A 25,767-nucleotide genomic window follows, 5' to 3' on the forward strand; every position below is an offset into this window, starting at 1 on the left:
ATATCCCAAAAATATTTGTGGTCCATTCATCTAATTTGTCGAACACGATAATCAGCTTGACTAAGGTATATTTATATGTATGTCATTTCAGTCCCTATATTAAAGAAAACAATTATTGATGTGATGGTGTTCTGGAACCAGTACCCCCCTGACCGTATACATGCAACTGTGTGTGTGTGTGTGTGTGTGTGTGTGTGTATATGTGTGTGTATGTGTGTTCTGCATTGTGAGTGTGTTATTGTATCACCCCTTCATTTCTGAGTGTGTGTGTTTAGCAGTGTGTCTGATTTATTTTTTTTGTCTGTAAGTGTGTTTGCGTGTGAATGGATGTGCTGCACAGAGGATGTTTTAGAGTCTCACCCTGTAATTTCTGTCTGTTTTTTTTTTTCTGCATTGTGGCTAATTTATTCATTTTGTGTTTGACAGATAAAAAAAAACTTGCTCTGTTTTTGGTCTTTTCCATTCATTTTCAATGGTTCGTCAATTTTGACCATGAATAAGGTGTCGCTTATTTTTACGACCACTCAGACATATCGAATCAATCCCATTTTGCTTATATATATATATATATATTTTTTTTCGATTTGACCAAACACTTTATTAGGGATAATATTGTGGATTAACTGTAGAGACAAGGCACATCTTTAATACTTTAAACAGGTATATGGTACTGTATATATTTGTGTAGGTCATAATCAAATACATTTTGACAACTCTAACAATAGACACCAAGAGACTACAAACACACACACACACACACAATTAATATCTAATCACCTCTGCTTGTGGATGCTCTAAAAAAACCTTTTCATGTGCACATGCATTTTCTCTCTCATCACACGTAGCCTTTGTATTTAGCAACTTCTTTAAAATATCTTTACATTGTGAAATTAGTGCTGCAGAACTGATGTATGGCTTCACAGTGACTCGTTCCATCTGTGTCAGTGTAATGAGAGTGTGAATTAAAACGGACATCCACCTGCCTGCTGCACTTCCAGCATCATTATCAGGGCCTTATGGGTAAGGCCTGGAGATGTTTGTTTTGGACTAATCTTCTTCACAACAAACGGATCTCTCGGTGGAATATCTCACAAAAAGAAACAATCTACACAGCACTGCACACTGCAAAACTCTGTCACTTTTATTAGTGTGTTATTAGCCTTAATATCACCCACTAGATTTATGGCTCAATACATTCTGTCTTTATCTCCTTTACCACAAGGATCTTAGTGTTTAAAATACTTAAATTAAGAAAATATGTAATATATTACAATTTATTTAAAGTAGCTATATATTTTTCAATAATAATAACAAGATAATAATTCATTAATAAATAATATATAACACATTTTTACATATGAACAATTTTTATTGTCAACTCTTCAACATTTCAATACCTGGAAGAATTGTGTGTCAGTATAACACAAGCTCCCTAGTCTTTTGTTTTAATGTGAAATCATATTTAGTAGCTGCACAGAATCAAATAGATGAGTGGAGTTTAAATGTAGTTTAAATTTATTCTGCAGTACATTATAATTTAATAAGGAATGATGGGCCATTTAACTGTAATGTAGTCTCATACTGTTGAAGCTCTTTATACCTGAGGGCTGCTTTATGAGATGAGATATGAACATTAGAATATGTTGATTAAAATCCTCATTAATCCGTTTACTGTGGTTCATTTTTCAAATTTACTCTGTTTTTTTAAGGTATTTCATAGCACATTAAGCCTCAGCTGTAGGAACTTAGATAGGAAAGTAAAGTACAGCATACTTGCTTATTAGGTGATGAAATAAATTCAATTTTAACTGCACACCATTCTTTAGGAGCTCAGTTCAACTAAGCATGTTAGCAAAACAAGGCCAGAATTTATGAGGAAATGTGTACATAAGAGTGTGGTGACGTGAGTTTCAATAAAGATCAGTAACATCATGTGTTGGGTTTTTCAGCATTGTGGATGTTTTTCAGTGAAGGTTTGGGAAGCTGGAAAGTATTTAACAAACAAAAAAGCTGATTAAATATTTTAAATCTGGAATTGATCCTTTATTAATGGACAGTAAGACATGTTTTGTCAGGTAACCTAAATAACTTGTTTAGTTAAAGTATAAAATAGTAATTAATATAAAAATGTGTAGCACATTGCAGTTTAAATTCTTCTAATCAGATTGCAGTTACTGAATTTCAAATGAAGTAAATCCATTTTTAAGGACTTACTTAGGTTAAACATTTCTAAACATTATTAGACTGCAGTCCATTAAGCATCGCTGTCTAATTGTCATTAAGTTGTTACAAGGATTACATCATGGTTTTAAAAAGTACTTTTTTTAGCGTTCTTAGTGGTCTAACACCATTCCTCAATGTCGTTAGAGATAGCCAATCAAATCAAAGAATATGGGACTCATAGAAGCTAAGCGTCAATCTAGTTATTCCAGGCTCCCACAATGAGGGTGAAAAAATAAAGAGTGAGTAAATTATTTTATATTTTTTACTAGCCAGCTAACATAGCAACCCAATCTCGTGAAAATTTGTACATATTTCATGAGTTGGCTATTTCATATGATTTTGAATGAGTTTGTTCATATAAATTCAAGGATGTCTAATGCGGAAGTAAGCGTGAGTTCTGCGCAAGAGGTGTTAAGGATATGCTTATTAATATTACGCCCTTACCCAAACCCCTTATCTAAACCTAACCAATCAGTAGAGTGTGTATGCATGATAAGAAGCTGTTGTGAGTGACAGAAGCAAGTAATTGTCACGGATTAAATGGAAACGATGTCCAGCGACATCAATGGCTGTAGTGAAAGTCATACAAATTCATATGAGAGCAGTCGTATGATATTATGCGCTATAGCCAAATTTAGAACATTTGTACGAATCGTTGTGAGAATGTGTTGAACGTAGTCATGTTATTTTACAGATACATCAGTAATGAAAAGAAATTCAGATTTGAGACAGCACAAAAAAGAAAACTAATGTGATTACTTTTTTGATTAAGTAATCATTGAAGTAATCTTACATAAAAATAACAACTTGACTTGATTACAAATTTAGAAAAGTGATTTGTAATTTGTAGTAGAATACTTTCTTGAGTAATTTACCAAAAGTTGAGTACAGTATGTCTGATTTAACCTAACTACATTTGGTTACAATAAGGAAAGTATTTTTTAAGGATCAGAACAAGTAGAAATAGGTAATTATGCTAACAACTGCACATTTTCTCTCTTTACAGTTTATTCTGGCCAGATGTTTTGATACTAGCTAATTTGAGATGTATAAAGAACCCCACAGAGCGACAAACACAATGGCAAGCAAAACACAATCATTCTGTGGATAAAGAAACAAAAAATAGAAGCCTTCTATGTGTTGGTGCAGATGTGATATAACTGCAGGATAGTGTAAATGAAACTATTAGCTTAGGTCGTTATAATAATATTTAGGCTATTTTATGCAGAAGTAATATCCTTTGTACCATCTGCAGATCACAGTGCTCATTTACAGAGGTTTAAAGGGAACATCTATCATATTTGGATTAAATAAATGAATGACACTAGAAAAACAAGATACTGTCTTGTGAGACTACTCTTTTATGTCATATCTGCACTTTAATATAATCATAATCTTTCCTTTTAAATGCCCACCCTATATATTTATTTATTTAGCAGACATTTTATCTACGTGGCATACAAATGAGGAATGTCACATGTAAGCAATTCATTTTATAATTAACAAGCAGTATAAATAACATGTTAAGCCCTACACATTTTGAGTTTATAAGTCTTTTCTGTAATGATACCCACTGTAAGGTTGTTTTACAATACAGGTAAATCAATTCCTCGATGTCTGCTTATCAGGGCGGATCTGTTTTATTCTTCTTCTAGTATTTGTCTGAAAGTTGGAGCAGATTATTTCTTTGTTTCATTGATATTCTCCTGTCATGTGTAAGGACAACAGTGATGTGAGTGCAGCTGTGATTGCAGGGAGTGTGATTGTAGTGTGCAGTAAATTAATCAAAAACCAGATTAAAGTACAGCAATCTGTGAGCACTTCAGCATGATCAAAGCATTAGACAATCAATCCACACAATCTCAAATCAACTGTAATGTATTCACATCACACATAACAGACACGACAGTGATGCAGACAGAATGAGAGCAGATTACTAGAGAAATTACTGATTTAAGTCACCTCTTGCTGGAGGGATTATTAGGTTGGTTTAGTGTCAATAGTCAAAACCACTGTCTGTAGACTGATATAAGACAAAGTACTGTTTATATAAACAACATTCTGAAAAATATGTCTGCTTTACATCAACTATAAACCATCATTATGTGTTATAGAAGGCATCAATCTCATTAGTTTTCTTAATTATATTTAATTAAGAATGGTTCTAGCATCCACATATTTTACATTTTAAGAGACTGATATGTGCAATATCTACTGTAAATGTTGGTGGCTTAAAAATGCAAACACGTTAACATGTACTTGTACATTAGCACATTATTAGACATGGTTATCATTGTTATCGTGTTATCATTAACAAAAAACTTTTGTCTTTTTTTTGTCACTTGCGAGTCTACTCTAGATTTTGTTATTGCTAGTATTATTTCTGGAGCACTGGTTTAGTCAACCTGGACTCATAGAATCACGAACAATACCTTTGTTGTACATGGCTTATTGCACTTAATTGCACATATTATCACCATTTCCTGGTGAAATGAATACACTTAGAGAAGGTTTTGTACACTAAGGTAAATTATTTGTTTAATGCTTTAACTTTTTAAGGGCCATGTCCTCCTCCTCATCACAGGAGCCTTTAATTTTGGGTACATCACTGAAACAGGAAATCTTAAAAACACCTTCAGATCTTAAAGGTTTAAACAGTGATTGTAATTACATTAACCCTCAGGGGTTGACGGATGCGCCGGCGCATCTGCTGGATTTTTTACAGATAAGTGTAAGACATCATTAGAAACTATAAAGGGTCTACTTTTATTTGTGTACTCTCACAATAACGTCTCGGTTACTGTCGTAACCTCCGTTCCCTGATGGAGGGAACGAGACGTGTTGTCGATGTAGTGACACTAGGGGTCGAGAGCCTGAGACACCTTCAGATCTTTGAGAAAAGGCCAATGAGAATTGGTGAGTAGAATTTGCATGCCACTCCCCCCGATATACGAGTGTAAAAGGGAGGCTGGAATGCAGATTCATTCAGGTTTTTGCACTGAGGAGCCTAGACAAGATCCCGACTAATACAGCGGTGTCAGAGGTTATGACAGTAACCAAGACATTCCCCATCTGTCACTCACTTGACGTTGTGTCGATGTAGTAACACTAGGGGTCCCTATACAAAACACCACAATAGCTGAACATTGTTAGGTGAACTGCCGATGCAGGTGTAGGCATGCTACTGTAAGTGTAGGAACAGATGCACTTGGACAGCACGTAGCCTTCCCAGATGCCCCAAAACGTTGTGTAATTCCCAACAACCCTGAGGGAGGGAACGTATCTAGTATGGGAGCAGGCCGCGCCAGACGTTTTTCTCTCAACTGAGTCTTAGATTCGGCTGGGGCCTTTAAATGCTCATAAAATGCTTGGGGAAGGCGTTCTTATCTGTTCCTATACTTTCAGTGGGAAAAGACCCTGAAGGGGAGGGTAAAAAAAGTGGCCAATATGACATCGAAGAGGCACTGCGGTAGGTCCTGCCCTTCATAGGGGAGGAGTTCTTCAACGCAGCGACCAGGGCAGAGAGGAATCTGCCAAGGGAGACACATGTCTACTGAACGGGGCTCTCCATAGGCCTAAAAGGACCAAGGAGAGGTCCCATGAGGGAAAGAGGCACAGTCTAGGAAGGTTCAACCTCCTGGCGCCTCTCAGGAACCTGATGATCAGGTCGTGCTTACCGAGAGACTTACCTTCAACAGTGTCGTGGTATGCTGCTATAGCAGATAAATAGACCTTGAGAGTGGAGGGGGACAGCCGCCCGTCCAACTTCTCGTAAAGTAAGAAAAGCACTACTAACTTGACTGCACATCTCTGGGGGGTCTTCGCCATGGGAAGAATACCACTTAGCAAAGATACACCACTTCAGGGAATACAGCTGCCTTGTAGAAGGAGCTCTGGCTTGAGTGATCGTGTTAACCACTGTAGGCGGTAGACCAGTTAGGTCTTCCTCGTCCCGTCTAGGGACCAGACATGGAGATTCCAGAGGTCTGGGTGTGGGTGCCAGAGGGTGCCCCGTTTCTGAGAAAGAAGGTATTTCCTCAGGGGAATTTGCCAGGGAGGTGGGCCAATACGGAGCAACGAGATTGACTTGCTCCTCATCCTCCCTGATCTTGCACAGAACCTGTGGAAAGAATTAACTCCATATCAGCTGGCCACCTAGGGGTGGAGTCTCCACACTCCCCTGAGCATCACCTGCCGCGACAGAGCATCTGCTGTGATGTTGAGGTTGCCAGGGACCTGATTCGCCGCTGACTCCAGAGGAGGAGTTGACGGGCAAGATGCGACACAAGCATAAACCACCTTGGCGGTTTATATAAGCCACTGTTGTCGATCCGGACCTACACATGCTTGCCCTAGCAGTTGCCTCCGCAGGGCAAGATGTACTTCCAGCAGTTGATGTGCCAACGCAGGCGAGGTCCTGTCCAGGAGCCAACGGCTGCATGCCCATTGCACATGGTGCCCCAGCCGGTCTTGGGGGCATCCGTCGTAACCACGACACACCTGGACACTTGCTGTATGGGTGCTCCAACCCGCAGGAACGCAAGGTTTGTCCAAGGGCTGAAAAGGTGGCTCATGCAGGCATAAGAGCAACGCGATGTGTGCCGCAGCGCCATGTGGACCTCGTGACTCAGGTCTGGAGCCAGTGCTGTAGTGGTATCATATGCATCAACCTGAGCGCCGTGACCGCCGCTGAGGATGCCCCAGGATCTTCTGAAAGTATTTCAGTGGGACCAACATTCGCCACCTGGATAAGTTCAAGCAGTTCAACACCAACTGTGTGCGCTTGCATGTGAGGCACGCTATCATTGACACAGAGTCTAACTCCATGCCAAGAAAAGAGATGCTCTGAACTGGGGAGAGCTTGCTCTTTTCCCAGTTGACTCGAAGCCCTAAACGGCTGATGTGCATGAGCACCAGGTCTCTGTGTGAACACAGTAACTCGTGAGTGCGCTAGAATCAGCCAGTAGTTGATGTAATTGAGTATGTGAATGCCCACTTCCCTTAGCGGGGCAAGGGCTACCTCTGTGATCTTCATGAAGATGCGAAGGGACTGGGACTGTCACGAATGTAAGGCAATGAAGGCAGATGAAGGTTGAGGATCCAAATGCAGCTTACATTATTGTTAACAAAAACACAAAGGAAAACCCTCAGTGGGGAAATAAACATAAATAGAGAACTCGGGCAGGGAACACAGACCAGGGTAACAACATTCACAAACATTCAACGATAGACAAGGACTGAACCAAAAACCGGGGCATAAATACATGAACAAGGGACAAAGGGGCCAATGAACAAACAGAACTCAAAACAAGATAACAAGATGACAAACAGAAGCAAATGGCAAACTAATGAGGACAGGTGAAAACAATGACTGAGAACATGAACGCTAACAAGAAGACTGTGGAGCTACAAAAGGGACAAAAGTGAAAACTAAGGAGTACAAAAGTGACAAAAATGGTAAACAATAGGGCAACGGTGGAACAAGACAGGGTATACATAACAGGGACAAGCCGAAAGAGAGGACCTTGTACTGTTACGCCCGAGCGTCGAACCGTAGGAAGGGTCTGTGTTGAGGTAAATTCGAGGAGTGAAAGTACGCGTCATTTAGGTCTATCGTCACTAACCAATCTTGATGCTGGATGCATGTCAGAATGTGCTCAGAATCTTGAACGGGAGTCTGTGCAAGGCCCGGTTCAGGACTCGCAGGTCTAAGATTGGCCGCAACCCTTCTTGGGAACAATGAAGTAAGGGATGTAAAACCCCTGTCTCACCTCAAATGGAGGGAAATGCTATATCGCACCCTTCCGTAGGAGGACCGTAATCTCCGCTTGTAGGACGGCAGTGCTCCCATCCTTCACTAACATGAAGAGAACGCCGCAGAACCAGGGTGGGTGCCTGGCGAATTGAATCGCGAAGCCGAGTTGGATGGTTCTGGCGGGTTGGAGAGCGACAGTCACGCGTCCAAACTCCGGGCAAGGTTCACTAATGGAAGGATCACATCCGATGTTCCTGGGGGTGGGGCCTCGTGGCAGGGAGGAGCAGGGTGTGCCGCATTGGGGAGCGGTGCGCTGATCCAAGGCAGCCACTCTGAGGGGATCCACAAAGAACTTACCTTGCTCTGTGCACCCGGCGACTGAGGAGGAGGGCCTCTGAGGCCGTTGTCTTGACTCTTCACCGACGGCTGGCTACAAACAGATGGGGGTGCTTGGGAGCCCTCCTGGTGGTCTTCGCGGCCGGCCGAGAAGCGGTGGGCGTCCCTCTCCTGCGGGGGGCCAAGAACTGGGCATGGGCTGGGACGGAGCCGGTTGGGTCTGGGTTGCCGCAGGGGGATGCCCTCGGCAAACAGATGGGGTGTGCACTCTTGAGCCGCGCTGGGGGAAGTTGTGCTGGATGGCCTCCGTCTGCTGTTTCACCACCGAGAACTGCTGGGCGAAGTCCTTGACGGTGTCGCTGAAGAGGCCAACCTTGGAGATGGGAGCATTAAGGAATCATGCCTTGTCCGCGTCCCTCATCTCGACCAGGTTCAGCCACAGGTGGTGCTCCTGGACCACAAGTGTGGACATCATCTGCCCGAGTCTCACACGGAGGCCGATGTTGGTCGCCAAGCACAGCTCTTGTAGTACACCTGGATCAGAACTACCCTTGTGCAGCTCTTTCAAAGCCTTAGCCTGATGGACCTGTAAGAGGGCCATGGCTTGCAGGGAGGAGGTGGCCTGACCGGCAGCGCTGTAGGCTTTAGTCGCCTGACACAGAAATCGGGAATGGAGTGCTGGGCAATTTCGCCAGGTGGTGGGCCTCAGCAGGCACAGGTGTGCCGCGATTGCCTTATCCACCTTGGGAATTGCAGCATAACCCTCTGCCGCAGCGAGAGAGGACGAGCCAAAGGATCGTGTTCGGGCAGTAAAAGGTGCCCTCCAAGATCGTGTCAGCTCGTCATGCACCTCCGGGAAGAAGGGGACTGGAGGGGGCGTTGACGTGAGCGGTGCACCGAACCAAGATACGAGTCATCAAGGCGTGAGTGCTCAGGGGTGGGTGGAGGGTTCCACTCAAGCCCAACACTCACGGCCCAGGAAAGCATGGTGGTCAGCTCCATGTCGGTCTCAGACTGGGCTGCCTTACCCAAAGGCGGCACCCCGGTCGAGTCCTCGGCATCTGACATCAGCAAGGCGCTCTCCGATGCAGCGATCGAGTTCCGAAAGAGACATTAGGCTGGCAATGAGGCAAGCCTGTCTCATCCCAGGACTGGACGGGTGCAAACGATACAGTTACAAGGTCCGTGGGGTTTTACCCGGCGGGACCGTACCCACTGAAGTTCCCAAATCACTTTCAGTGTTAACCAGGGCGGCCTCGTACCCGTAGGTAGAAGGACTAGCGATGGGGACAGCTGAAGCCGCTTTCCCTCAAAAGAAGGAAAGCTGCGACCGTAAAGATGCCATGGTCATGTTCTCGTTCTCAATGTGATCCGGACCAAGACATCAATATTCATGATCATTCATGCCTCCTCGCTTATGGCTTTTCTAACACTAAAAGTGTCATACAAAAGTTAAATGACTATATTGTTTTATATGAATGAGTGATCAGGATGGTTTTCACATCATTTTGTAGCAAAAACTAGGCTGAAAGATCCGGTTCTCAAAAGTCTTGTTTAGGTAAGTGTTATATGGCCTTATTTCAGTGACTTACAGTTTCTAAAAACCACACATAAACTTTATTTTCTCAAAATTACAAACATGTACATACAGTACATGTTGCTCACATATTAATGTAGCCCAATTTGTGCTGAATACAGTGTTATCAGACTTTAGCCATTAATGTGTTTTTAAGCAATTGAAAATAGCACAAATGTCAAGGCATGTCAAAACTTCTCCAGGGCCCAAAAACACCCTCAGACCACAGAGGGTTAAAACCATTTACTCTTGAAATGCATCATACATGTTGACTAGTGCAAAATAGCAAAATGCACAGGTAACAGATATTTTCATGTTTTATTATCGATTACTGTTTTGAGATAAAATGAGACTTTTTAATTAATCTCTCTCTCTCTCTCTCTCTCTCTCTCTCTCTCTCTCTCTCTCTCTCTCTCTCTCTCTCTCTCTGAGCCCTTATGGTTTTGCCTCATCAGCAATTGTAGTCTACATGTTCAACTGGCTGATTTGTCAAGGGTAACACCAAAAGATTCTGATAGGCACTTGGCAAATCACCCAGTTGATCTAAAATATTGATCGGCCACAAAAAGTCATTACACACAATAATAGCAGGCAAGACCTTGAGTGTGACTTAATTAGGTTTCAAATGCCATCGAATGTGTTTGCAGAGGCACAAAAAGACCACAGGTTTAAAATGTGTGAAACTTCTTTGCAAATGGCACCAAGTTTTCTTGTAACTTACCTTAATATCTCTGTTGATCATGAGCTTTATTTGTCATTGTACTGGTATAAGATGGTGTTATTTTGCATGTTGAATTTTCCATGCTGTCAGTTTAAATTTCAGTTTTGGAGATTAGTCAGGATTAGGCTTAAACAGATTTGTAAGTTCCTGCCACAGTAATCATATGAAGGGGCAAAACATATCACTTTTATCCGCAATATACAGATTCTTTCTAAAAAAGATTATTTCTAAAATGAAATACCAGCATATGAGTTATCTTTCCAGCAAAAGAGCAGTGATATACAAAAATTATTGTCTGTTTCAAGACTTTCTGTGGATGTTTATTGATAATCCAACATTATATCATTAGGATTCATGGGTATTTGTGAGTAAAGTGCAGTTCTAGTATACATTTTGAATGTTTCTATAAACACTAATATATAAATGTATGAACAAAACTGGACTATTATTCTGATCAACTAGACATATTATATAAATCATGTAGAAGTGCATATATATTGATTGGAATAATCTAATACAACATTCTACATAACGTGAATAAATGAGAATCTTTACAAACAATGTTTTGACAGCTTCTAAAAACCCATGTATAACTGTAATTGTTTACAAATGGTTCATAAATCTTATTAACTTAAGAAAATGAACATTTTACATTAATGTTCTCTTTGTTAAGGGTTTATAGATGGGTTCATTAATGAATAGTAAGCCATTTACAAATGCACTATAAATATGTGATATGCAGGTATAAATGCTTGTATATGTATAGGGTCTAATGTTGGCAACTCCATAAGAAATTCTTGATTTGTGTTAATTTTACATTAAAGTTGTTTTTATTTATTTATAGGTAACTAATATTGTATGAGTGTTATTAAGCATTTATAACATGTGAGGTAAAACTGCTCAATATTTGGCACACAATCTTAAGTATTACTTGACCATTGATATTTGTATTAATGTTCTTATAACTACATAAATATGCCATTTAAATATGCCATCATTCACTGGTCATTGAGATTCCCGCCATTGGATTGTGTCTGATTATTGTCTGATTGGGATTGTATTCTGATTACTGCAATCTTCAGAGGATTCATAGATTAGTACATGTGCACAATTGCTTATATTTTATTTTATGTGTAAATAAATACCTATGAATACAAAGGTGATCACCCTGGTTCTGCAAACATTGTCAACCAAGCCTCTTTTTTTCTTTTTGATGTATTACATGCTTTGGTGTCCTCACAATTAAGACAATATAGGCTACTGCTATGAAGCAACAATATTAAGTGGTTGCAGTTCTAATATTATTTGTTCCTAGTATAAATCAATTCATTTTAAAGTAATAGCTATAAATAATAAGTTATTAAAAACTAAAGAAAGGAGAGCATGAGAAGATGATCTCTCAATTCTCCTACCAAGCTGTTTGGGTTTACAATTAGGATTCTTGTCTCTCGGTTATTTGTCAAAAAGCATTTTAATTCAAAGTCTGATAATGAATTTGGCTTCTTTCCCAGAAAACGAAGATCTCCACGTATGATAAGATGTGGGAGTTCATGAGCAGTCGCAGGCATTCGGTGATGGTGAAGAGCATCGAGGAGGGAATTGAGAGGGTGCTAACCTCAGATTACGCCTTCCTCATGGAGTCCACCACCATTGAATTTGTCACCCAACGCAACTGCAATCTCACACAGATTGGAGGTCTCATTGACTCCAAGGCCTACGGAGTTGGCACACCAATGGGTAAGACTGAATTTTCCACATTTGAAATTCATCTTTTTACATATCAAGTAGTTATCTTAACTGAGAGGTTCACTGAGGACTTAAACTGGTTAACAGTTTTATAGACAAAATGTGATTGATATCAAAGATTTACCTAAAGACAACCTTGTCTGAAGTTTAAATAATGAGACACCATGACTCAAAGCTCCAAAACGGTGAGTGCTCATTTCTTTTGTCAATCAATGTTTGCACCAATGATTGAAATGATGCTTCTGGAAATACTGATGTTATTGATCTATTAAATAATCAGTCACTGCCATTTGCCAACAACTGAAGAAATGTGCATAACCAAAACCAAACTATTCACATTTCTTCCACAAAAATAAGTCATTACTACCTCAAGAAAACATGAATCATTGAACAGACTGATTGAAATGAGAGATGCGGTCGTTTATGAACACTGACATAGAAGTGTATTCTCCTCGATGTGTGTTCCCTCACACTGCAGCGTTGACTCAAATCTTCATTTCATCTTGATTAATGACTGTCTGGCTCGGTCAGTGAAGGTGAACCGGTTGAGGTTAGTGTCTCTGAACGGCGCTCAGTGTCTCTTCAGCGGCTCAGCGAATCTGCAGAAACGTGGATCCTGAGGCAAACGTGCGTGAAATAGACAAATGGATGAGATAAATAAATGAAAAGAGATTCCGTGAGGCGTTTCCCTCCTGTGCATAAGATTATCAGTCTCAGTGGCAGATTGTCTTAATCCTGTTATACATTCAGAGGCAGAAATAGGGGAAAGAGTCCCTGCTAAGACTTGGGTCTGAAAACATCCAGAATTATACATGATACTGCTGTAAGACATCTGAACACAATGACCCTATAAACACTTGCCTTATCACAGGTTTTTAGAAAGGGAAATAGGGTTTCTATGTTTTCTTTCACATTAGAGGCAGTTTATGAGCTGTGTACAAATAATGCACAGAATACGTCTGATCCTGGGCTGGGATAAATAGTCAAATCTAATGTTATTATTCCTGAGATGATTTTTTTTATTTGTAATTTATATACAGTGGGTTCCAAAGTCTGAGACTACACTGAAGCTGGGATTCTAAAACGATTTTACACACAACAGTGAACAAAGTTTGGGAAATGGAATTTAAAACAAAGGGGAACATGTTACGGTAATGTTCCCTATGATAATGGGCTATTTTATGACTAATAATATATTTACAAATGCGTTATAAAATTATTGATATGCATTCATAACAACATGAGTAAAAATGTTGACTTTCATGCAATTCCTAGCAAATAGTGAGCCATTTTACCTCACGTTATACATGATTAATATCACTTATTCAACATTAGTAAGTTATACAAATTTATCAAAATGTAAAGTCATCAGCTATGAAGCATTTATTGAGCAACTTTAAAAACCTGTAAAAAAAATAAATAAAAGTTCAGTGTGGTTTAATGATCATCAGGCTTTGTTTTGTTATATATGCTGAGAAAGAGCGTGATGACCTGAAAAGTGTTTTTGAAGAGGATTTAACAAGGACTAGGCAAAACTGTTCTATTTGACATCAACGTGACAAGGAAAGTGTCAACTCAAGTGAGTCAAGACATTAAAGTTATACATATAAACACAAAGCGGACTGTAGCAAAATGACATAATCACTCTTTTTAATCTCAATATAATAGTTTAGTTTTTTCTGCATTGTGAGAAAAAAATATATATGTTTTTGATTAAAATAAGTATGATTATGTAGTAGTATTGCATGAAAGTCACCCTTGTTTAATCATATTGTAATAAGTATAAATGATTTATAACGCATGTGTATGCGTTATTAATCAATTCCTTTATAAACCCTTAATAAAGGGAATGAAAAGTCTTACCAAACGAAGAAACACTAGGATATAACATTAATAAATATTTAAGATTTTTGCACTCATTTTAGGTCACCAATCAAATAAGCAGATTTGTGACTGGCCGTGCTAACTCATTAAAGAAAAAGCCAGGCATACCAATTTCTGAAATGTATTTACATTTTTCAATTAATTAAACTTTTGAATTTAAAATGATTATGACGATAAAATAATTTGAACTTTATATTTATTTATTTTTTAATTATGTTTTTGCATGAAATTAGAATAAAGCAAAACAGAAGCATTTTCACTAGTGGTCTCAGCAGTAGTAGCTTGTGACCACAGATACAGTATATGGTAAATGGTCTGCACTTATATAGCGCCTTTTTTAACCTTAGAGGTTAGCAAAGCATTTTACACTGTGACTCATTCACCCACACACATTCACACTCATACACCAATGACGGCAGAGCTGCCATGCAAGGTGCTAGCCTGGCATTGGGAGCAACTTGGGGTTCAGTGTCTTGCCCAAGGACACTTCGGCATGTGGAGTCATGTGGACCAGGAATCGAACCGCCAACCCTGTGATTAGTGGCCGCCCCGCTCTACCACCTGAGCCACAGCCTTCCCAAATATAGGTGGGGCAGATCTTGCGATAAGCGCTACTGATCTGTTTCAGTGACGTTACTTTTTCAGGTCTGAAGTTAACACAAATATTGCCAAATTTGATTTTCACGGACATTCAAATATATTTTATCCACGATTTACCTCCATACACCAGCGAGTCTGATGTGTGACAGGCAAGTGCACACACCTACCAGTACATCATCGTGAACATCTCTTATTCAGAAGTTACAAATGTTTGTGCTGTTTTATGCTCTGATTTGGTCGCAATATTACAAAACGTATGTGATGATCCCATCTATATGAATGTAAGAGCTGCTTTTAACTCATGAAGAATACACAGAAAGAAACCAAATCATATTAGTGTATAAGAGTAATATGTTTCCATTGTAGTCTGGTGGTGTGAATACTGTATGTGCTTCATGATCTTATGATGTGTTAAAATTAGTATACACACATTAAATATATACTATATATTCACATTATTGTGCTTTTATTATTTATTTCAATGTGTTACAATTATGATATACTGAGTGTTATGAATAACATCGTCCTGTGTGCATTTCCAGTGTTATAAATATAATTGATACAATACAGATGTGTACAGATATCTGACATGTCTGAATAAATGAGCAAAGCCCCACTAGTGTTTTATCCCTGCTTTCTCTGTTCATCACTGCTTGACTTTTGTGAAATGAAGCCATGTCACTTAAAATATAAAACTTTATTGAAAGAAAAATTTAATTTAGGCTCTGATAATGAAACACCAGCATCATCTTTTCATGATTTATAAATAGAAATACAAATGTAGCTGGCTTTTGCCGCATCCCACAGCACAGCACAATGAAAAAATATGGAATAAGGCGCGGTCATACAGTGACGTCACATGAAACAGGTCAATAGGTTATGAATAACCAAAGTCTTTTTAGCAAGTCAGTCCACTGGCAGCCATCTTTGGAATGGTCTCAGGCAGTTATTTTTCTATGTAAACAAGTGGCATACTGTCTCCTTGCAAAATAAAAAGAATGAAAAGAAAATATTGGAAACATAACATTTTATTCAGTTTACAAAGAGCAAGGCTTTTTGGCGTACCATTTTTCATCATAAAATACATACAATGCCTTATCACCTACCCTTGTATTTTGATTTCCAAACTATTTCTATGTCTGGCTTGTCAGGACCTGGATGTTTGATGGCCAATTTGTCTGAATTTGCAATAGAAATGACACGCTGTTACACACACACATCCAGAATCTGTCACACTGCTGGCGCACACTTATACTCACGTTATCTTTTGTTTGGCTCTATACTTATGAGCAGATTAATTTCTGCCCCAATGAGTCTCAATGAAGGCTTGTTGCCGTACCATATTTGACCACAGATTTCCATTGGGAAAAACAGAGGGGCACTGTGGAGTTCTGCTCAAGATCGATATCAAACAGTGTAATGGAGATTTCTGCTACATTAAGACTTAAAAACAGGATAAAAACATATACTATGCATGCTTTTAAGTACACATCATTTTAAGTCAGCATTTTGAACACATTTATGGTTTAATTACATTATTGGCAGTTTAGGGTATATGGATCTATGTTTTGAAGTGGATGAATATTTAGGTGGGGCTCTGCTCTACCAGCCCATATAGACCAGCCAAGTCTGGGTCTCATACTTTTGGACCTTACTGTATATTTATTGTATACTATTAAACATGAGAGAGAGAGAAAGGAGAAGAAAATTGTGGTAGAATCACTTAGAAATTACCTCAAAGCTGCATATGCAACAAATGACCTCAGCGTGTGATCATATCGCATATAATACAGCATGATCCATTACATGCAGAATTGCTTTAAAAGGACCAAAATAACCAAGAATGGAAGAGGCACCTTGATGTGAGAATCAAAGGCCTTTTGGCCACCTACAGAGCCAGACATCTCTACTTCAGGCACCACATCAATCAGACAAATGAATGTATACCACTAGCTTCATTTCACTCATTCAGTGTTCTGTGAGGACTGATGTACTCTGCTCTGTGGCTGTTCATAATGTTCCGTTTTTTCAGCAGAGATTAAACATCACACTAGCTGGACACGTACCAAGAGACCTCTGATGACCCAGCATGCAGAAAGGAATTATGCATAAATTATAAATTATTCAAATTATATTTGTCAAATAAATAGATAAATAAATATAGTCTCATTAAAAGCTGGAAAAATGTTTTTGGCATATGCAGACATTTTATTTTTTATACATGTGACGCAGATGTCAAATATATATTTCCATTGAGTTTCAGTTACTTGCTCATAAACAGAATATTCTAAATTTGCAATCCAATCAAATTATTTAGATTGAGAAAACATGTGCATGTATTATAAAGCTCTTGTGACTTTATGGTAATTATAACGGCCTGAATAGAGGCGGTTGTGTAATGATGGGAGCCCGTACTTAAAGGGAAGGGCATACTGTAAGTATATATTTTTAATGGCCAATGAATAGCCAGTGCTCTAAACAGAGCAGACTTGTGAAGAAAGAGACGTTACGTCTAGGTTGTAAAACTTGCGAATGTGTTTTGAGAGGACCATCTTGCTGAAACACATGTGTCTTGTAAGGACACACAATACGTCCATGCCCATGAGGAGGCCATGCCTCTAGTTGAGTGTGCTTTAACACCAATTGGGTAAGCCTGACTCTGCGACTCAAAAGCCAGGGTAATTGCATCGACAAGCTTTTGCTTGGAGACGGACATTCCTTTTGTGTGTCTTCCATAGCATGCAAAGAGCTGATCAGACAGTCTGAACTGGCAGGTGCGCTCAACGTATGCGTGTAGCGCTCGCACATGTCATATCTAATGCAAAGATTGTTCCTCATCTGAATTAAATGGAGGAGGGAAGAAGGTCAGAAGGTGAACCTCCTGCACTTTGAAGGGTGTGGTCAGGACATTGGGTACATTGCTTTTCCTGGGTATGACAGTGGCTCTTGAAAGACCGGAGCCAAACTGGACATGAATTGTCGACTGAACATGCGTGTCACCTAACCGTTTACTGAGGCTAGAGCCAGCAGTAGTGCAGACTTAATGGAGAGCAATGCGCAAATCAAGAGTCCAAAGGCTCGAAGGGGGGCCCTGCGAGAGCTTTTAGGACTTAAGTTAAGTCCCAAGTCGGGACTGCACAGAAGCCGGCTGAGGTGGGTTTAATCGTTTTGCTCTTTTAAGGAACTTTATGATTAAATCATGCTTGCCTATAGGGGTGATGGTTTCATTTGCGTTATACGCAGATATAGTTGCCACATACACTTTGAGTGTTGACACGGACAATAATTGCACCCATTCTGAAATACATCCGCGTAATGGGACAGAGGGCAATTTGGTTTGCTCACCACATGATATGATGTGACACTTACTGTAGGGAAGTGGTTGTGCATAATATGTGTGCTTTGAAGAGGAAAAAGGTGCTCTTTATTGAGAATGTGTGAGCATCTCTTGCATTTGCAAAAAATGCTGTATTCTTTTTGCACTTATTGCATTTTTTATTACATTTATTTGAGTGTAAGACACAAACAACATTTTGAACAATATTGTGAACAACAATATTCCTTTCCTGACCAAAAATAGTGGGGAGATGGCGAACAATGTTTTGTGTTTCTCCAATCAAGCCTTTTTTTTTTGGAGCAGACCCAGAGGGAATCGTGGGCTCTGCTTTCTGCTTCAAAGGGTTGTGCCCATCAGGAGTGCTTTTGCTGCACGTGCTGAAACGCAGGTGCCCGCGAGGCAGCAGTTATAGGGCTTTTAGTCGGGCACTGACTCGAAAAACAGAGAGAGGCTGAACCAGCTGTGATATACTCCGTGTGGGCATAAAGTGTCTCATAGCCTACGACTGTGCTGCTGAATCGCGACATAACACTCCGCAAACGTATTCATAGAGCCGCCGAAAAGGCCGGCTGGGACACTGCAGCTTCCAAAAGAGTGGATTTTTCCAACAAGCTGATCCAGCTTGTTGTGCTGCTGAGTAAGCTTTTCCCGCCAGTGCGTATGTTTGTCGACACGGTTTGGAAGGATGTACATGTTACTTGCTGGGCAGAGGTGTGCCGCTACCGCCTCCTCCACAGGGGGTAATTGGGCATACCGCTTACTTTCCCGTGATCCACATTAAGAGGATTGCGTCACTGCTCGAGTGCGCCATATAAGGTTGAGCGCCATGAATTGAATAGTTCGTTATCAACTTCGGGGAAGAATTGTGCGGGATTCTGCCGTTCGACGGCGTCCGGACTGCTGGAACCATTCATCAAGGCGAGACTGTTCAGTTTCCTCTGGGGGAGACCAGTCAGGATGAAGCTCTTCGACTGCCCTTGTAAGGACACGGGCATCTCCCAGTCAGTGGCGCATGCACATTCCTCGCCCTCGCTGGGGGGAGAGGCAGCCGCATCATCCAATGAACATTTGCCTGATGTGGATAGAGACATGACATCATCAACCCCAGCATCAGATGAGGCCGCATGCTCCTTCAGAGGCCGGAGAAACATGCACTTTGTGGAGATTGAGGGGCTCGTGTGGCGTGTGCTGTGACGAAATCCACCTCAAATTAATTTTGCTTCACCTCGTGGCCCCGCTGTGCCTCCTCGTGTGAACCCTTGAGTATCACAGAAGAGGCGGGTAGGAGGGAACGAGTGGCTGAATCATCCCTCAGCACGAGGGCGATTCGTGAGCAAAGTGACTTGAGACTGGGCCCAGACTGAAAACGCAGCTCTCATGCTGATATGACAGCAGGATGTGTCTCTCGCACAAGGAACGCTGACGGAAAGACATCTAGAAAAAGACGCAAACACATAAGTGACTCTTAGATATTATATATATATATATATATATATATATATATATATATATATATATATATATATATATTTATATTTAGATCACACAAATACAATGGCTTTTTAAAGAATACTCTAAACCTGCCGACGCACTACGGAGAATCAGGATGCTAAGGTCCGTTCCCAGCAGAGCTTCAAGCATCGAGGCGGAGAGATGTTCTCCGCACTGCAGGGGAGTGGAGAGTCTTCTCGCTGCCATGAAGATTCCAACCGCTGACTCATGTGTATCGACAGCGAAATGTAGAGGGCTTCGAGACAAGAGATGATCGCTGTCTTGAGGGAAGAAATTCTGAGGAAATGGTGTCTGTGCTCAGTTTCGCGCCAAAACAGGCGGGGCTCAAACACCATAGCCAATATTAGAATATTGGCATTATTATAGAGAGGTTTCAAATAGGTTGTGTATGCAGGCACTGCCCATATGAGTTACTACGCAATGTCAAGTGGACTGAGTCGAAAGGGAACTGAGTGATTCCCTGCTTTATGGTTGATAGATACTGCACAAACCCTTATCAAGTCATTAGACTGGGAGGAAAGTAAATGTCCAGTGAGAAAATTACTGAGCCTGCATTGCAGTGAATGTCAATACTGAGATGCTGAGACATCTTCTGATTAAAAGTGGACTACATTTCTTAACAGGGGAGATGAATATTGAACCTCTATCATGATCAGTAATCTAGAGCCACTTACTAGCGAATAATTAGTACATAGCCAGACTTTCAAATATCTGCATAAAATCCACTTTACATTTTCTTCTGGCTGAGAACTGCCAATTACATATTTAAAGCCACAACCCCCAGATCATAAAGCCTATTTTTCTGTTAAAATAATGGTAAGGTTTAGACTTAAAGGGATAGTTCTCCCAAAACTGAGAGAATTTCATTTTTGGGTGAACTATCCCTTTATTTACTCACTCTCATGCCATCCCAGATTGGATAATTTTCTTCTGCAGAAAACAAAGAACATTTCAGCTCTGTAGATCCATACAATGCAAATAAATGGATACCAAAACATTTAAGGCCCAATATTTAAATAAAGGCAGCATACAAGTAATCCATAAGACTCCAATATTTAAATCCATATCTTCACAAGTGATATGACATTGTGTGTGTGAGAAACAGATCAATGTTTAAGTCCAATGTTTTTTTTTACTTTTAGTTTTTGGCGATTGGGATTCTTCATGCATGTTGCCACCTACTGGGCAGGGAGGATAATTTATAATAAAACATATTTAAATATTGATCTGCATTGTATTGTATGAGATATTTTTCCAAAACTCTTAATTTGTGTACTGCTGAAGAAAGTCATGCACATTTGGGATGGCATAAGGGTGAGTACATGACGAGAGAATTTTCATTTTTGGGTGAAATATTCCTTTAAGGGTAAGACTTTATTGTTATGTTTAGGTTTGGGTTAGGGGTTAAACTTAGTAATAATGGTAATAACATTGTTCATGTTGTTTTCTCTCTCTCTCTCTCTCTCTATGTGAGTAAAGGTTGTACATTTTTGTATGAGGCAACTCATTTGATTTCTTACGATTTCGCCATCTCGTACTATTACAACGTCCTGAGTTTGGGTTTGCTTATTAATATTAATTGGATGGCGCTCATGATGGTGGCACAAGTTTGAGTTCACCTTGCATCATTTCTTGAGCCTGTTCCTCCTCCTTTTCCTCATCATTGCATGTCCTCTCTCCAGCTCCTTTTCATTAAAAAATCTATATATATATATATATATATATATATATATATATATATATAAAACAATTGCAAATGGGCAGATCAAGGTGGTGTCAAGAGAATATCTTATGTACTTTCCCTGTAAACATTTTTCCTCTAAAATTCCTGAAGGTGAATGACGAATATTCATGCAGTCTTGAAACCTCATAATCATAAATTGCTCATGTATCAGGGACTTACTGGCTCAGATCTCTTAATCCATTCATGGGTTGAAGGCCTTTGTGTTGGTTTATGGAGGGATCCAAGTTACCCAGCTTTTCCACATGGACAGAGAAATCCAGCTGTCAAATGCCTTGTCTCTCACAGATGTTTATGCTTAGTCACTCAGCTGGTTAAATGAGTTAGGTATGTTGTCTAACAGAAAACCCAGTGAGAGTGTTTTCAGACTGTCGGCTGTGTGTCATGGGATTGTATTGTGTAGAATTAATGCAGAGCACATGGAAAATGATTTTTAGCATGATCACTTCCCTGTGTGCTGTTCTCAGACAGCTCCACACAAGGGATCTCCATTGCTAATCCTACCCTTTCAGAGGCGGTTAACATAGGCAGGCTGCTCTTCCCATTCAGGAGTCCGTTTAGCATATATCTCACTGATTTGAGCAGCACACAGTTGGTGGTTTGCATTAACGGTGGAGCTGTGATGGTGGGAAACGCCTCAGTCTTTCTGGCAAGCATCCCTGTGCTGTAACAGACAGGATCAGTGTTCAGACCATCTGCAGTCTAGCGTGTTGGTTAATAAGATGTGTAAAGGAGAGTTTTTAATGCTGGGTGCAGTTGAATGTTTAATTTCATATTTATCGAGACAGGTGAATGCAAAAAGCAAATGTTTTGTAGTAAGCTTAGATTATTGTGCCAATTCTGGCTTTTAAAGTAAACATGAAATCAGAATGTACCCTATTTACTTTCTTAAAGGGTTAGTTCACCCAAAAATTAAGATTTTGTCTTCTGAAGGGATCCAGTTGTTTTGGGGGGAAAACAGACCGAAGATTACAGTTACTTTAAATAAAGTTTATTCATATTAGGTACATTACTTGGATTATGCATATTTCTACATTATAAAACATTTAAAACATGAATTTAATTCAAATGTAAAAAAAAGTCATTTGTAATTTTTGTGGATTACTTTATTGAGGAACTTACCCAACACTGACCACTAGCCAAATAACTATTTAGGCATTATTTCAGCTACTGTTGTAGATAATGGCTTAACTTAAACCTCACAATAGTTAATAGTTTTAATTTAAGATCTGTCAGGGCAAAGTAATGGGTAGTACTCTAGATAATTTGTAGGTATGGTGTATGCAGAAACAATACATATGTCTCTGTATACATTTCCATTCACCATTTTGAGTTTTTATAACTATTCCCAGACCGATGGTCTGATTTGCAGGTACTCATGCCATTGGTTGAGCCATTATTGCTATGTTGTTTGTGCTGGCTAGGTTGAACATGACCCACAGTGTTTACACTCTTTTGGAAGTCAACCTACCAATGGTTTACTTCTAGATGAGTCTGCAAATAAAACTGGGATACAAGAAAGCATTTGAAAATCAAAATCATCACTTGGTGTCTTGCTAAATGTGTGTGACACCTGTGATTTATCTCAGTGGTTTGGGGCAGTGCAGCTTGCCCCTCGAGGATTGTGGAAATAGAAAGCCCCCCAGTCAGCTTTCAGCATGTTGACTGTCCCTGTCCCTTGAGGCTTCATTAAGAAGTGTCATGTGCGATGCCATGTCATCAAACATCTGTCACTAGTTCGGTAGTGCACAAGGAGCTTAGATATTTTTAAAAAAATAGCATATGTTTGTAATTGTAACACTGGGAAGAAGTCAAGAGAGCTGGATCTAGGTGCAGCTAAGGATTTTAATGGAAATAAACAAATACAAATAACTGGTAGACACGGGAACAAATAAAACATCCGCATTGGGAAACAAGAACATGAACAGGAGCAAACATCTACGAAGGGCACTGGTTAAACACGGGAGGTCAAACACATGCAACAACTGACAACAAATGATCAAACAACAGGGCTTAAATACACAAAGGATAATGACTATATGAAACACAGGTGAGGACAATGAAGGACAGCTGGCAGAGATGAGAGCAGGGAATTATGGGAAGTGTAGTCCAGGAACAGATGACAGGGGAGAAACACAGGGCAGACAACAGTGAATCGTGACAGTAATACAGTATTTATATTATACTGTGTAAGTATTTGTTGTACTATAAAGGTATAATGAAAAATAAATATACACAGTGTATTTTTAGTAATGAGAATATACTTTAATCACAATGTGAATAATGGAAATAAAATAAATACATATATATACAAATTTCAGTGAAATGTCCAATATTGCTGGTTTGATTACCACAAATAGCGAGCTTGATGAGGCATCAACATTATGTCCTGTTCAAGAAATTGAACCCAAGGTTGCTCCAAGTTAATAGTGCCATTAAACATCATGGGAAAGTCTTGGAAATCCTAAATTCTACCAGCCCTTGTTGTATGGCAATAAATAAATATTTGAGATCTAAACCAACAAAATAAACATGTGCATACTTCACTCGCTCATAACTGCTTATGTGGATGGTGCAAAAGTATTCCTTGTCATTAAAGAACAGCATCAGTATGTATCTACAGTGGCTCCATAAAGCATTTGGACTCTTAAGTCAGACTTAAAAATCTATATTTGCATTAGATAACACAATATCAAACCAATTGGCATTTATGTTAATAATTAATAAAAAGTGTCTTTTAATTAAATTAATAACACAAACTTTTCTAACAAAACATTTCAGTTAAATTATAAAATTATAGATATAAGTATTTGGACACTTTGACATGTTGTCAAATGTTGGTGGAGCATGTCTGTATTAATCTGATGAACTTAATCTGTAGTTCAACCAAAAATGAAAATTCAGTCATTGTTTACTCACACCTTTGTTGTTATAACCCTATATGACTTTCTTTTTCTTAACACAAAGGGAGACATTTTGAAAAATGTTATGCTTTGTGATGTCATACAATGGCAGTTTATGGAGACTACCTCTTCAAGCTTCAAAAGGACACAAAAGAATAATTCAGAAGTCTAATCAATTGTTCCATGAGACATGATTGTTATGAAAGCATAAGAGAAGTATGAAAAACAAATCAAAATCTAATGTATTATTCAGTTCACACAGCATCCTTGTAACAGGTCCACCATGGCGATAGTGACAAAAGAACACAACACAGTTGCAGAAAAACCAGAGAACAGGACTTCCTATACATGTCTAAAGAGTTTGTAGTCAAAGAATAGATGCATTTCTATGCCCAGCCTTATTTTTCCTCAATCAAAAAGAGAGGGATGAAGTAGGCAGGAATATTTGTCACCTCGTCTCCATTTTGCACCAGTGAGAATTTGTGACAGACCTGAAGAGAATGAGACCTCCACAAAAATATTTAGTTGGTGTAACACATTCTCGGCCAAAATACTGTAGTTTTTAACCTGCTCATGAGATGCTGGCTTTAATATACTGTTATGAGAAAGTTTGCCAGATCACAGCGGACAGAGTACCAGAAATAGAAAACAGAATGTATCGTCGCTTGACACGGCTGGTTAGGACAAAAACTCTGATTAACATAGAAAATATACCTTATATCACGTGTTGTTTGCCGTCAGGTTAACGCTCTGGGGTCAATGGACGCGCCGGCGCGTCCTGCTGGATATTTTCGTCAATACAGCATCATTTTTGGGTATACAGATAAGTGTAAGACATCATTAGAGACTATAAAGGGTCTACTTTTATTTGTGTACACTCACAATAACAACAATTTGTTGTGCTTTTGTAAAATAAAGAAAATAAAAAGGGTGAGCTTTCAGCTGTCTCTGTTCATGAGCATATTTCAGAAACACGTCACTAAAATGAACTGAAACTCCACGAATACTGATCACACGAACATGAAACATATGTCTAAAGAAAGCTTAAAATGTCTACTTTTAAATAAAACAATTAAAACAAAATTTCTCCTGCAATGTAATCCGTATGAAACAAAGGGATGTACCGGTTTAACCGGTTCATCTCATTATCTGTAATGTGATCCCACCCACCAGCAGAAAGCTCATTCATACGCTAATGTGCTGAGACAATCAAGGCATGAACGTTTGTATTTTGAAGAGAGACTTGATCCAGTTGAGGATACAATTTCAGACGAGTAAGTCATTTAGTTTTCTTTAGCTGACATGCTATTTTATATAAACATGTACATATTTTACTAGTGGTACTATTTCCAGACTTGCCAGACAGGATTCAGAGTATTGACATTTGAAATATGTCCTAATAAGCAAGTTTTAGTTACATTTAAATTCTGTTT

At 39.4% G+C, this 25,767-nt stretch overlaps 1 protein-coding gene across 2 annotated transcripts in view; it reads left to right on the forward strand.

Annotated features, from left to right (window-relative positions):
- The window catches only part of LOC127655889 (glutamate receptor ionotropic, kainate 2), a 301,274-nt gene that overhangs the window by 246,426 nt on the left and 29,081 nt on the right, over positions 1 to 25,767 (forward strand). For both annotated transcript variants that reach the window (XM_052143929.1, XM_052143930.1), the window contains one exon: positions 12,123 to 12,348. In XM_052143929.1, coding sequence (XP_051999889.1) covers positions 12,123 to 12,348 — 226 coding nt within the window. The remainder of the gene's footprint in view (positions 1 to 12,122; positions 12,349 to 25,767) is intronic.

This window comes from Xyrauchen texanus, chromosome 15 (genome assembly GCF_025860055.1).
Source record: "Xyrauchen texanus isolate HMW12.3.18 chromosome 15, RBS_HiC_50CHRs, whole genome shotgun sequence".
NCBI lineage: Eukaryota > Metazoa > Chordata > Actinopteri > Cypriniformes > Catostomidae > Xyrauchen > Xyrauchen texanus.